Raw genomic sequence first — 13611 nt, 5'->3', positions numbered from 1 at the left:
TCTCTACCTCTCTCACCCTTTCCTTCTTTAACATTCTAATTTTTTTTCTTCAACCAGACTTTTGGTCATTTGCCCTAATGTCTCCTTATGTAGTTTCTTGTCATTTCTTGGTTGTTGATAATGGTCCTGGGATATTTTTTGCTTTATTACAAATGTTATATGAAGGAAGTTCTTTTTGCTGTTGTTGCTGTATCATTGAAAAATTCACAGGGTGATTGAATGGAAGTGTTCATAAGTTTTGATAGGAAGAGTATGGAAACAGACTGCAATCAGTGACTGAGCAGTCAACAATGGCGTATAGTTACAAGATGAAAGTCTTAGGATGGAGATCAGGAGTCATTACACTGTGATGCTATGGAACATACTACTTGAATGCAGGGGATATTATGTTTAAGAACAGATCAGGGTGGAAGCTGAAGAGGGAATAGGCTTCTGTCCAAATGCACTGATATAGACTAATTGGGACAAGTGGCCAGATGTTATGTTGTAAATTCTATCACTACCAACATTTTGCTTTCTCACAGATATTGGAACATATTGTTCCAGGTGACCAGACATCGATCCCAGAAGTGGATTTGGAGGACACTCTCAGTAGGCTAATTATCGCTTTCTCCAATGTTTCAGAGTAAAGGCAATTGTCACGTTTTGTATATCACTGTATGCATTCCCATCAATGAATTAGATAGCAGTTAAGATTAAATAAAAAGCTCACAATGTGAGAAATGCACAATATGACCCATCATGTCTGTACAGCCTCCTTTGGGGCTATAAACAAAAAGCTGGAGGAACTCAACGGGTCAGGCAGCATCTACCAAGGGAAATGTATCAGGCCAGGTGAAGGGTCTCGACCCAAAATGTCGACTGTCCACTTCCCTCCATAGATGCTGCCTGACCTGCTGAGTTCCTCCAGCTTTTTGGGTGTTGCTCCAGATTCCAGCGTCTGCAGTCTCGTCTCTCCTTTGGGGATAACCCAAAGCTCTGCTTTCTTCCCACTGACTTTTTGTCTCCTTCAAGTATTTAAGACTAGGAATGGTACAGATCAGAATGGACATCACTTGGTTTCTCAATGGTCTGATGCAAGTGGGCTACAAAGTCAGAAATGAGAAGCCAGCGGCTTTCAGAACATTAAATGTGCCTTTGGTTTGATGCAGAGGAGATGCACAATCACCCTCTTAGGGAACATGTTGCTCTGTAATGAAAATCAATAATTCAGGAGTAGCACTCAAAATGTGTTGTGAGCAGCTGATGTTTTAAAGAAACCATCCATTCTGCAGTGAGGATGATGTGTAGACTTAATTCTATCAGGTGTGTGCAGAATTGGAAGCTGCTTTGAAAGATAAATGCCTTGCCACTTTTCCAAACTTGTATATGATCAGCTTGCTACTATAGTAATTATAAACAGGACCCTCCTTCCCCTCACTTTGGTTTACTCAGCATCCTTCTCAATGTCTTACAGTAAGAGCCCACACTGCAGCCTCCTGCTGCCTCTGTTCCCCTTCTCCTCACAGACCAGACGGTTCAAGCTGGTCGTCTGCCAGGCAGGAAATTAAACAAAAAAATGCTAGAGAGGTCCTGCTGTTGAGTTCAGCAGCAGCAGCTCTTCCCCCTTGGAACTGTCGGGATTTGTGCCTGCTTTGGCCTCACCTACGCCCTTCCCTACTGATATCAGGATCTATGGCGTGCAAGACTTAAAAGGGACCTGAGGGGAAACTTTTTCCACACAGAGGGTGGTGGATATCCGGAACGAGCAGCCAGAGTAAGTGGTAGAGGCAGGTACAATTACAATGTTTAAAGGACATTTGGATGGATACATGGATAGAAAAGATTTAGAGGGATATAAGATAAGATGAGATATCTTATTAGTCACATGTACATCGAAACATACAGTGAAATGCATCTTTTTGCGTAGTGTTCTGGGGGCAGCCCGCAAGTCTCACCACGCTTCCGGCGCCAACACAGCATGCCCACAACTTCCTAACCTGTACGTCTTTGGAATGTGGGGGGAAACCGGAGCACCCGGAGCAAGCCCACGCAGACACGGGGAGAATGTACAAACTCCTTACAGACAGTGGCCGGAATTGAACCCGGGTCGCTGGCGCTGTAAAGCGTTATGCTAACCGCTACACTACCGTGGCCAAATGCAGGCAAATGGAACAAGCTTGAACAGGCATCTTGGTCAGCATGGACCTGTTTCCGTGCTATATAACTCTATGAATCTAAATGGGGAAAAAGGTAGGAGGAAATGTTTGAAAGTTATTTAAGTAACTGATAACATTGCCACTTACCTATCTCTCTCTCGATTACAGTATGCTGCCAGGTATGGTTGTGTGGAACAATACTGTGCGGCTGTAGGCTGAAGGGCTTTTTCATGATGCACTGTTGAGCATCCACTAAATTTGAATGGAAGAAACACCATTACATATATGCTGTAGAAAATTGAGTGTGCTTAGTTCAACTATCTGCAGAACATTAGTTATTTTATAATTCATTCGTGAGGCGAAGACGCTACTGGCAAGAATAGTGCATACTGCAAATTGGAGGTTGCCCTTGAATGACACGGCCATCCCAAAGAGGAACTGAGTGCCAACCGCTTTGCTGACAATCTCTTCCATCAGTGAATCAGACGGGATTTTATCACAAATTGGTGATTTCATGATCACGATCACTGATACTAGTTTTATATTCCTGATTAATCAAATTAAACAAATTATAATTCCTCATGTGGGATTTGAACTCATGTCTCCAGATCACTTGTCCAGATCTCACTGGCTTCCTGGTCCAAAGACGTAATTGTGATGCCACCACACTGCCAAAGGATAAAGAAATACGAGTTCAGACATGGCAACATTTGATAAGGATAAGTTCACTGAGTTCTAATGTCAATGTTGATGGCCTTTCTACTGTAAATTCCTGACTGGAAGATGAACAACCCTGTGGTATTACAATGTACTTTGGTCAAATTGGGACAGTTCAATCAGCTATTGAGCACCACTGGTACAGGACGTTATTGGTCTGTCAATATAGCCTGCTGATTGGTGAACTGCCTCCTTGGTTGCCTACAGTAGCAGGACACTCAGTTCAAGTAGTTGCTTATAACATATATAAACCACAAGCTATCACTTTCTGTAGCAAATACCATAAGTGTAGGATAAATTATCTTATTTATGAAGCAACACTTATAAAATCCCATTTTCAGCTGATTGTCTTACCATGCACGAGTTGAAGCAAGGAAGCTGATTCAGTCAAATCCCATTTTCAAAAATGTTTAATTTGCTTCAAGTGATTATAATTCACATTCTATGGTGACCGGAACAACCCCGGCAACAGTCTTGTGGTGAAATAAACAGAATGGTAGCTTCCATTCTGTGAAACAGAGGCTGTTTAAATCACACTCAAGTGAAATCTTTTACACAGACCACTGTAAAGATAATATTGATGCAGATGAATTGAACCAAAACTAGAATTACACTCGTTTGGTTAGCTTTAGCTGGGCTATGTTCAAGGATCTAAGTGTGACTACTTTTGGAGGAGATAGAACATAGAACAGTACAGCAGAGACGCAGGCCCTTGCACTCATGATGTCTGCACTGAACACAATGCCAAACAAATGTTAAACAAAACACACTAGGGCTGACCCCTCCAATAAGATAGTCCTGTAATCGAGCTATTCCGGTGAGGAAGCTTTCGTTCAGTACCCGGCTCTGGGACACCTGTACCGATGAACTCCTCTGGGAATTTGATAGGGCAGCAAAAACGTGCCCGAGATGTTGGGAAGTCTGAGCAAGTACGGCAGCCCGTTGGAATAAGGGGGAAACATCAGCTGCTAGGAGAAAGGCAAGTGGAGGTCGCAATTTGATGTAATCAAGTTAGTGTAAATACTCCAATAATCCACCATCCGACTTTCTGGAAGTCCTGATGACTTGGCATCTGGCTCACCCAGTAATCTTTTCTGCCTCCCTTCCCACTCACTGGGGCCATGTTTCCTGGGCTCCCTTGAAACTCAGCTGGTTCACTGGAAAATGTATTATAACAATGTGTAACATCTAAAAAAAAAGTGAATTAAGAGTCTGTTAGAGTATTAATAGAAATAACATCCAATAGTCCAGAAAATCTGCTAGTCCAGCACCACCACAGTCCTGAGTGTGGCAGATGATCAGAGTAATTGTTTTTCAGTGTGTGTCTCTTCAGTCCATCAGCTTCAACTTCTAACTTCAGCGATATTCCTACCTTGTGAACAAGGCCTGAATGTTTGTGAGCGTCAAACGGTTACAACTTTAGCAGCCGGTGACCGGGGGGCAGGGCTGGGTGTGGGGGAGCAGGAACACCTCACCAGCTGTCAAAGCTGTTCTGTCAGCAGCGCTGGGCAATTGTGCACTGCTCTGGCTCACATCAAAACCTCTCAGCAGAAGCCTTTGCCTGGGAGCCTGTGGAAGCGACAGTGTGGTCCAGGACACAGACAACCAACGATTTCTGAAATGTGGAAGATCCGTCCCACTCAACAAAGACACGTGCTTATTAATTATTGAGGGGACCCCTACGCTCCTCAAACTCACCACTGCAAACACCTCTGAATTTAAGAGGTATAAAGTGCCACACAGTAGAATAATACAATGTCTGTGGGTGGGTTCACTGGACTGATTGCTGGGATGAAGGATGTGGAAAGTGAGGAGTATTTGAGTAGCCTAAGCCTCTATTCTCTACCATTTAGAAGAATGAGGGGTGACCTCAGTGAATCATGCACAACTCTTAGAGGACGTAACAGGATGGGTATGGGAAGGATGTTTCTCTTGGCCAAAGAATCTAGAACTAGGGATCACTGTCTCAATATATGGGTAGGCCCTTCAGAACTGAATGGGGACATGTCTTCACTCAAGACATAGAAGAGGACTCCAGTGGTGAATCTTTGGAATACACTATCCCTGAGGGCTGTGGAGACTCAGTCATTGAGTTCAATGGACTTCTGGACAGCCTCAGAATAGAACGATGTCCCTTTAGAACTGAGATGAGGAGGAATTTCTTTAGCCAGAGGGTGGTGAATTACCACAGGCAGCTGTGGAGGCCAAATCATTGGGTGTATCTAAAGTGGAGGTTGATAGGTTCTTGATTAGTAAAGGTGTCAGAGGTTATAGGGAGAAGGCAGTAGAATGGGGTTGAGAGGGAAAAATAAATCAGCCATGATCGAATGGTGGAGTAGACTCGATGGGCCGAATGGCCTAATTCTGCTCCTATGTCTTATGGTCTTAGAGGAATCAAGGGATATGGGGAAGGGACAGGAAATGCTATTGAGGTAGAACATAGAACAGTACAGCACAGGAACAGGCCCTTCGGCCCACAATGTCTGCGCCAAACATGATGCCAAAGTAAACTAAATCTCTTCTGCCTGCACAAGATCCATATCCCCCACCTTTCCCTGCACCGAAGATCAGCCATGATCATGTTGAATGGCAGAGCAGGCTTAAAGGGACAAATGTCCCATGTCCAGGAGGTCAGCAGCCCTGTCCAAACCATCTCCTGGATTCAACTGGTAATCAGGAATCTATTTGCATAAGAATAAACTGCGTAGTGGGACTTCTGCAAGCACTCCCGTTCTCCAATTTCTAGAGGCTACGTAACCCTAGAAATTAAACACATCCTTTTCCCTACAGCAGAATTAAGAATTCGCTTCTTGAACCAACCTGCACAACCCTAACCACTACCTCAGTATAACAACACTATTACCACTTTGCACTACAATGGCCTTTCTTTTGTTCTAATTGTGTTCCTTCTTATAAGAAATTGTGTTTAATTTATATTTTCTTGTGAATTCTGCTTACCTGATATGCCTGTGATGCTGCTGCAAGTAAGTTTTCCACTGCACCCATGCATATATGTACTTGGGCATATGACAATAAACTCAACTTTGACTTTGAGCCATTCTGATGCATTTTATCTTTTCCTTGCATTATCAGAGGATTTAGTTGCTGCATTTTTTTTACCTGTTTAAATCTAGTCCAAGCTTGTTATGTTACCCACATGGAGTTTCTATTAATTTAACTGCTAAGGAGTAGAAAGCATGATGTGAGCTGTAATTATGGAATGCACACCATTGAAGCAAATTGGCATGAGGCAGTGTGCTCTTTGCACCGATGATTCTGCATATGCGACATTTTGTCTATTTGTAGGGTATTTTTTTCTCTCTCCAAGGGGATATCCGTGCTCCTCCCTGTCTAATAATGGTTCTTAATTGATCTTTAAAGAGCAACACATGCTCCGGCTTTCACTGATTGTCTCGTGCACCACAAGGCTTCAACCAAGCTGTGCTCATCTAATTAGCTCAACCTCTCACACTCCTGCTAGTCACCCTTTCCTTCCAGAAATGCATCAACCTTCAGCTGCTGTTGTTTCTGTTCCCTTAAAGGAGCACTGTTATCCCTGTTATTTTATCCTTGCCCTCAAACAATACAACAAAGCAGCTGTTCTAACCCCCCTTTTTCTTTCTTCCATCTTCAGCTGAAGGTGTTGATGCTGGCCAGCAGCTTACCCAGTTTGCTATCTGCTTATTATGTGCTCTTTGGCTATGGAAGGCATCACAGCTACTTTCATCTGATATCCAGGCACAGTTGTGGTGGCTCTGTGGTTATCGAATAAATAGTCAGGAATCCTGGGGAATTCTGTGTCCATTTTTCCTAAAGCCACCTCTACTCAGTCTTCCTTTATAGAGAATCGAACCAGAGACTTTTCTAGTTTAAAAGGGGCTCTAGAGCAGATTTACAAGGTAGCAGTGAAAAAGGAAGATTTAGAATGACATAATGCCTTTCACAAAAGGTTCTAAAGTGCTTTACAAACAACAGATACATCAGAGATGCAGCTACTGTTATAATACAGGGAACTGCAGCAGCTCATTGTGCACAGCAAGCTCCCTCTAACTCCTAGATAGTAATGGCCATGTACATAGAACATTACAGCACAGTACAGGTCCTTCGGCCCACGATGTTGTGCCGACCTTTTAACCTATTCTAAAATCAATCTCACCATTCCCTCCCACATGCCCCTCCATTTTTCTATCATCCTTGTGCCTGTTATTTATGTTAGTTTGTTATTTTTAGCAGTACTGAAGGCAGGCCAGCACTGGAAAACTCCCTGCACCTCTGCAAAATGGGTTTCTTACATCCACCTGGGAGTATAAAATGCAACCTGGGTTTAAGCTTTCAAGTCGAGTTCATTGTCAAGTACACAAGTACCATGAGGTACAGGTACAATGAAAAACTTACTTGCAACAGCATCACAGACTCATAGGTCCAGACAACACACAGAATATAAATTATACATGACAGTGAAGAGAAAGAAAAAAAAGACTGCAAAATAAGACCTCAGTGCGAAAAAAAAAGACACAGAGACAAGTCCATGGCAATGCAAGAGGTGGTCGGTAGTGTTCCGTTGCTGAGGTAGGGTTAGGGTTGCGCAGATTGCCTCCACACCACAGCACCTACAACAGGGTAGCACACCCTCAACACTGAACTCTTAGCCTCTTGCTCAAGTCCCACAAGAGGGTGTCGAACTCTCACCCTTCTGACTCAGAGGGGCGAAGTGCTACCCACTGAGCCATGGACAAGCTGAGAAAATCTCAGCAAAATTGGAGGTGTGAGGGTCCTGCCAAACCCTCACTTCTTCTTCGTTCTGTTCCCACTCAGCCACTGAATAAGCCAGGAAGGGCAGCCAGCAGGGGGCGAAAGTGCCCAGTGATCAGGAGTTGGATGGTATGGGGGAGGCGAGACTGCCAACCGAGATGGGGAGAGTGGGAGGGGGGTAGGAGGATGGGAGGAAAAGTTGGCAAACAGTTGCTGGAAGAGGTCACAATTAGCTGTAAGGAAGACAGGAGCTATACTGTCATCTTCTGTCCCATGTAATGGTTGAAAATAACATACTGATGTACAGGGGTAGACCACTTGGTCCATTGAGCCTGCTCCACCATTCAATAAGGTCATGGCTGATCTCATTGAAACCACAACCTTGTCCACCCCACTAACCTTTCTGTTGCTTGCTTACCACACATCCAACTACCCAAGCATTAAAAAATATTCAAAGACTCTGTTTGTGCCATCCTTTGAGAAAGAGAGTTCCAAGAGCTCACAACCATCTGGGTGAGAAAAAAATCACTTAATCTTTGTGTTAACTGGGTGATTACTTTTAAGTTCTCCCAAAAGATAAAACAACCCCTCCACATCTGTCAAATCCCCTTGGAATTTGTTGTTTCAATCAAGACACACCTCAATTTTCTAAAATCCAGCAGACACAAGTCTGACCTGGCCAAACTTTCCTCATGTGACAACTTGCCCTTTCCAGGTATCAGTTGAGTAAACCTTCTCTGAATTGCTTCCAACACTTTAACATCGTTCCTTAAATAAGGAGTCTAATACTGTGCACAGAATTCCAGATGTGGCCTCACCAATGCCCTATAATAACCAAAGCATAACCTCCTTATCTTTGTATTCATTTCCTTTCAGGATCTTTTATGTCTCAATCCACATAGGGCAGTTCCTTTCCAGTTTTTTTTTCAGACTCTCAGCCAACAGTAGAAGTCCTATTTCAGTGCATTTCTTAAGTCTTGCATATGAGACTTACCACCATCCACAGATGTAAAAAAAAGGCAGAAGTATGTGCTGCTTTTTTTAAAATTAACACTGCCATTCCTTACCAGACCCTGCAGCCCTTCATGGGCTAGGAGCAGGGGGCAATATTTTGGCTTTTACCCTGCGACAGGATGGTATTACGCTCCAATGTAATTTACATTGTGTTTAAAAATGTGAAGAAAATAGTTTCTCAGAGATTCTGAAACGTACAGATAACCTGAAGCAACAAACAAACTGCTGGAGGAACTCAGCGGGTTAGGCAGCATCTGTGGAGGGAAATGGACAGTCAACGTTTCCGGTCAAAACCTGGAACATCGACTGCCCATTTCCCTCCACAGATGCTGCCTGACCTGCAGAGTTCCTCCAGCAGCTTGTTTGTTGCTCCAGATTCCAGCATCTGCAGTCTCTCGTGTCTCCGTCCAGATAACCTGGTCTGCTTTATTTTCATTCAGTAGTACGAGGGAGAATGCATATGGAGAGAATTCCCATCCTCTCGCTGGGCAACAGTAGCTCCTTGCATTTAACAAGAGATCAAACAGCAAGGAGGAATAGAGTGATGAAGGCAGGACCACAGTCCCACTGAAAAACCATTCAATGGAAATGAAGGAATGGTTGGTGATTACATACTGCACTGTTCAGCATGGCTCAGGAAGTACACGATTGAGACCGGAACACATTACTGGTTATATGATTGACTACATTTTTTATTTAACTTGAAATGGAACCTTTCTCATTTAATTTAATCACAAAATGTTTATGATATAATGGATGTTGCCTCCGTCATTGCTCATTAGGACAGGTTTACATGGATAACCAGAGGGGCAGTTCACAGATATTCCAAAGGCTTGCTTAAATATCCATTGATAATGATCTGGCGCACAATCTAGAACATCCAGTAATTAATTAGGTTTGTCTTTTATGCAAAGTGGACTAAATCTTTTTTTCTGCACAGTTTACTTTTTTTATGCAAGAATTTCAGTTGATTTGAACATTGAAAATATCAGTAACAGAACCAGGAACATCACACAACTTAAAATAACTTTGCAATGTCCTTATTTGTACCTTTAACCTCCAGTCCTTGAGCACTCTGAAATATATATCCTTCTCCAGTTCTTTCCTCTTATCATCGAACAATAGTGGCTGTGCCTTTAGCTACCAAGGCTGTGAGCTCTGGAAGACAAACTTGTAAATTGGGAGCAGGAGCAATTATTCCTTGAAGTCTGCCTTGCCAGTCAGAAAGGTCATGGCTGATCTGATTGTAATTACATTCTTGGCTACCCTCGGTAACCTTTCCCAGCCCCTCCTGCCCCCTCCTTTTTGTTTATCCATTATCTACCTACCTCTGTCTTCAACTATTCAAAGACTCTGCCTCCACTGTCCACTGCTCTACTTCATATTTATTCACTGAGACACACCTCACAAATCTCTCTCTTTTGTCACCTGCCCTAATATTTCCTCATGTAGATCGTAGTGAAACTTGATGACACAGCTGTGAAGCACCTTGAGATGTTTTGTGATATTAAAGGCTTCTATAACTTTTGTTCATCCCACAGTCAGTTCAAAGCAAATATCGGTTACTCACTGCAGGAATACAGGGATATCTGACCCTAATGTTCCATGAATTTTTCACTTCATTAAAACAATGAAACAGTTTTGAGATGCATCTTGTGTGATGGAACTAAAATGGAACAAGCTTTAATAAGATATCTTTATTAGTCACATGTACATCGAAACACACAGTGAAGTACATCTTTTGCATAGAGTGTTCTGGGGGCAGCCCGCAAGTGTCGCCATGCTTCTGGCGCCAACATAGCGTGCCCACAACTTCCTAACCTGTACGTCTTTGGAATGTGGGAGGAAACCGGAGCACCTGGAGGAAACCCACACAGACACGGGGAGAACGTACAAACTCCTTACAGACAGTGGCCGGAATTGAACCTGGATCACTGGCGCTGTAAAGCGTTACGCTAACCGCTACACTACCGTGCCTGCCCATTAATGTTTGAAGCTCACAAGCTCTGAGTGTCAGTGATCTACTAAGCCCCCAAGAAAACAGTCCTATATTGGGTTTTGTAATCAATTTGTTGTTCTCCAAGGACTGATATCTTTGTATCCTGTAAATAAGCTCAAAAAATATGCATCCTATTGTAATTTATAGGAACATTTCTGGTAGTTATCTTGGGGAATTTTCTCAATAATTTGTTTTATTTCCAATCAATGGGAAAATCATTAATTTTTAAGTTAACGGCCTTATAATTAGCAGCAAATACAACAGATATACAACATGTATTTCTGTTATGGTAAAAGTAATGTTTAGAAATAGGATCAAAGATATAAAAGATCATTAGCATAAATTTGTGGCTAATCATACACCATTACAACTTAAGTTGATTACAGGAACGTTCTCGCTGAATATTGGTACTTTTTCTTTCCCAGTACGAAGAAGCATCAGTCTCAAGCACTGTTGTATCAGGGATTAGGTGCAGGGCATGGCTCTTTCCGCTGTACTCTAGCAATGTGCCTTTGCTTCACTGGCATTTCTTTGCCAGTGTGGTATTTCTAACTTTAGCCATCCCTATCACCTTCCATATGGCAATCTCGTGCCAAATTAGGGGCACTGTGGCCATATCCAATCATGTGACAAGAGCAGGGGCTTCTCAAATGCTCTACCCAAGCGACTTTACAGGTCAGTAGATAGAGAAGGATTGGTCACCAGTACCAAATTGGTGCTGGATCATTGTCCACCAGTTATGCTCTGTTTCTAAGATATTGTTTCTATTGACCACACCAGTGAGGTCTCCTTCAGCACTTGTTTACGCTCACTGATTAGAACTGCTACCACAGAATATATGGGCTGGACATGACCACAAGCCCAGAAGATGGACTTATTCTGTATTTAACCCATCCAACAACAACAACAAACCTTGATTTACAAAGCACAGCAAAACATCTCAATGCACTGCACCAAACAAATAATCTGAGGTTGATCCACATCATGAGACATTAGGGCTGATGACCAAAGGTTTCATCATCAGGGTAGTTCACAGGAGTGCTTTAAAGGAGGAAGGGTGCAAAAAGTTGCAAAGAGATTTAGGGAGGGTACCCCAGAGGTTAGGGCCTCAACAGAGCCACCAATGGGGACCAATTAAATCAGGGTTTCTCAGAGGTTAGAAATGAGGAGCATAGATATCCGAAAAGGGCTGGTTATAGAGAAAGGGAGCATTGAGACCACTTCAGGGTTTGAAAACATGAAAAAGTGCAGGCACTGCTTAACATAGGTAATTGGTTAATAGGATGTGGTGTCCGTTGGGAGTTTTGAAGGACCTCAAATTCATGGATAAAGCAAGGGAGGCTAGCCAGGATTAAGTTAGTATGGGCGATGAAGCAGGTGACAATGGCAGGGGTGAAGGTCTCATCAGCCAAGGAGCTGAGACCGAGCCAATGATATAGTAGGAATAAGCGGTCTTAGTGATGGTACGATGAGAGTCCAAAATTCATTTAGGTGAAGTATGACAGCAAGGTCGTGAACAGTCTGACAGATGCTAGGAACCTTAATATACCATATGACTAAATAGAGCAATAATTTTACCCAAGCTCTAATAACCTTGGCAGACTGATGGTGCTTTTGGTATTTAATGGTGACAAATGTTTTCCTCTTATTTTGTAGAATGCATATAATTCATTTTCAACAAAAATGCCTCATAAATTCAAACAATCAATGAACACCAGAACTGCCCTCATATTTCCATGTTGCCTGCAGCGTGGACAGAAAAATAATGGAATGGATATTTTCATCCAAGGGACTTTGAGTCACTGATTTTAAAAGTATACTTGCAAAGTGTACACTACAGCCTACACCCTGGCATTCTCTCAGATACTATGGGTGCGTTGCATCCATGATGCAACCACAACTATTCCATTCAAGTATTCATTCAGATACACCCGGGCAGTGTACATGCACCTGTCTCCATCAATGGTGCTGCGGTCGAGAGGGTTGAGAGCTTCAAGTTCCTGGGAGTGAACATCACCAACAGCCTTTCCTGGTCAAATCACGTAGATGCCACAGCCAAGAAAGCTCACCAGCGCCTCTACTTCTTCAGGAGGCTAAAGAAATTTGGTTTGTCCCCTTTGACTCTCACCAACTTTTACTGATGCACCATAGAAAGCATCCTATCTGGATGTATCACGGCTTGGTACAGCAACTGCTCTGCCCAGGACCGCAAGAAATTGCAGAGAGTTGTGGACACAGCCCAGTGCATCATGGACACCAGCCTCCCCTCCTTGGACTCTGTCTTTACCTCTCATTGTCTTGGTGAAGCAGCCAGTATAATCAAAGACCCCACCCACCCAGGACATTCTCTCTTCTCTCCTCTTCCATCGGGTAGAAGATACAGGAGCCTGCGGGCACGTACCACCAGGCTTAAGGACAGCTTCTACCCAACTGTGATAAGACTATTGAACGGTTCCCTTATACAATGAGATGGACTATGACCTCACAATCGACCTTGTTGTGACCTTGCATCTTATTGCACTGCACTTTCTCTGTAGCTGTGACACTTCACTCTGTACTGTTATTGTTTTTACCTGTACTCCCTCAGTGCACTCTGTACTAACTCAATGTAACTGCACTGTGTAATGAATTGACTCTGTACGATCGGTATGCAAGACAAGTTTTTCACTGTACCTCGGTACAAGTGACAATAATAAACCAGTACCAATACCTCTGATCAGCAAAATAAACTTGACTCTTACCCATATCACAGTTCCTGCTTGAAAGAGGTCCTAGAGCCTGGTTAAGTCTAAATCACCAGCTCTCAACGCTGAATTAACACAAAAAGGAATTGGAAAGATGTCATATCACAAAGTTGCAACGTGGATAGACCATGCTGAAGGGAGATGAATCTCCGTGTCTGGAGATAATGGGATTGGGTTAAGGGGACTGGATGTTCTGGCAGCTTGATGACAACACAGCTGCTGGGCACCAGGGAGATGTTAGAATTCA

General features: G+C 43.1%; 1 protein-coding gene across 11 annotated transcripts in view; it reads right to left on the bottom strand.

Annotated features, from left to right (window-relative positions):
- The window catches only part of klf12b (Kruppel-like factor 12b), a 279148-nt gene that overhangs the window by 54676 nt on the left and 210861 nt on the right, over positions 1–13611 (bottom strand). For all 11 annotated transcript variants that reach the window (XM_052026717.1, XM_052026725.1, XM_052026724.1 and 8 more), the window contains one exon: positions 2286–2390. In XM_052026717.1, the coding sequence (XP_051882677.1) occupies positions 2286–2390 (105 nt within the window). The remainder of the gene's footprint in view (positions 1–2285; positions 2391–13611) is intronic.

This window comes from Pristis pectinata, chromosome 11 (assembly GCF_009764475.1).
Source record: "Pristis pectinata isolate sPriPec2 chromosome 11, sPriPec2.1.pri, whole genome shotgun sequence".
Classification (NCBI taxonomy): domain Eukaryota; kingdom Metazoa; phylum Chordata; class Chondrichthyes; order Rhinopristiformes; family Pristidae; genus Pristis; species Pristis pectinata.
The sequence above is the reverse complement of the archived record's forward strand: the minus strand, read 5'-3'. Positions and strand labels throughout refer to the sequence as shown.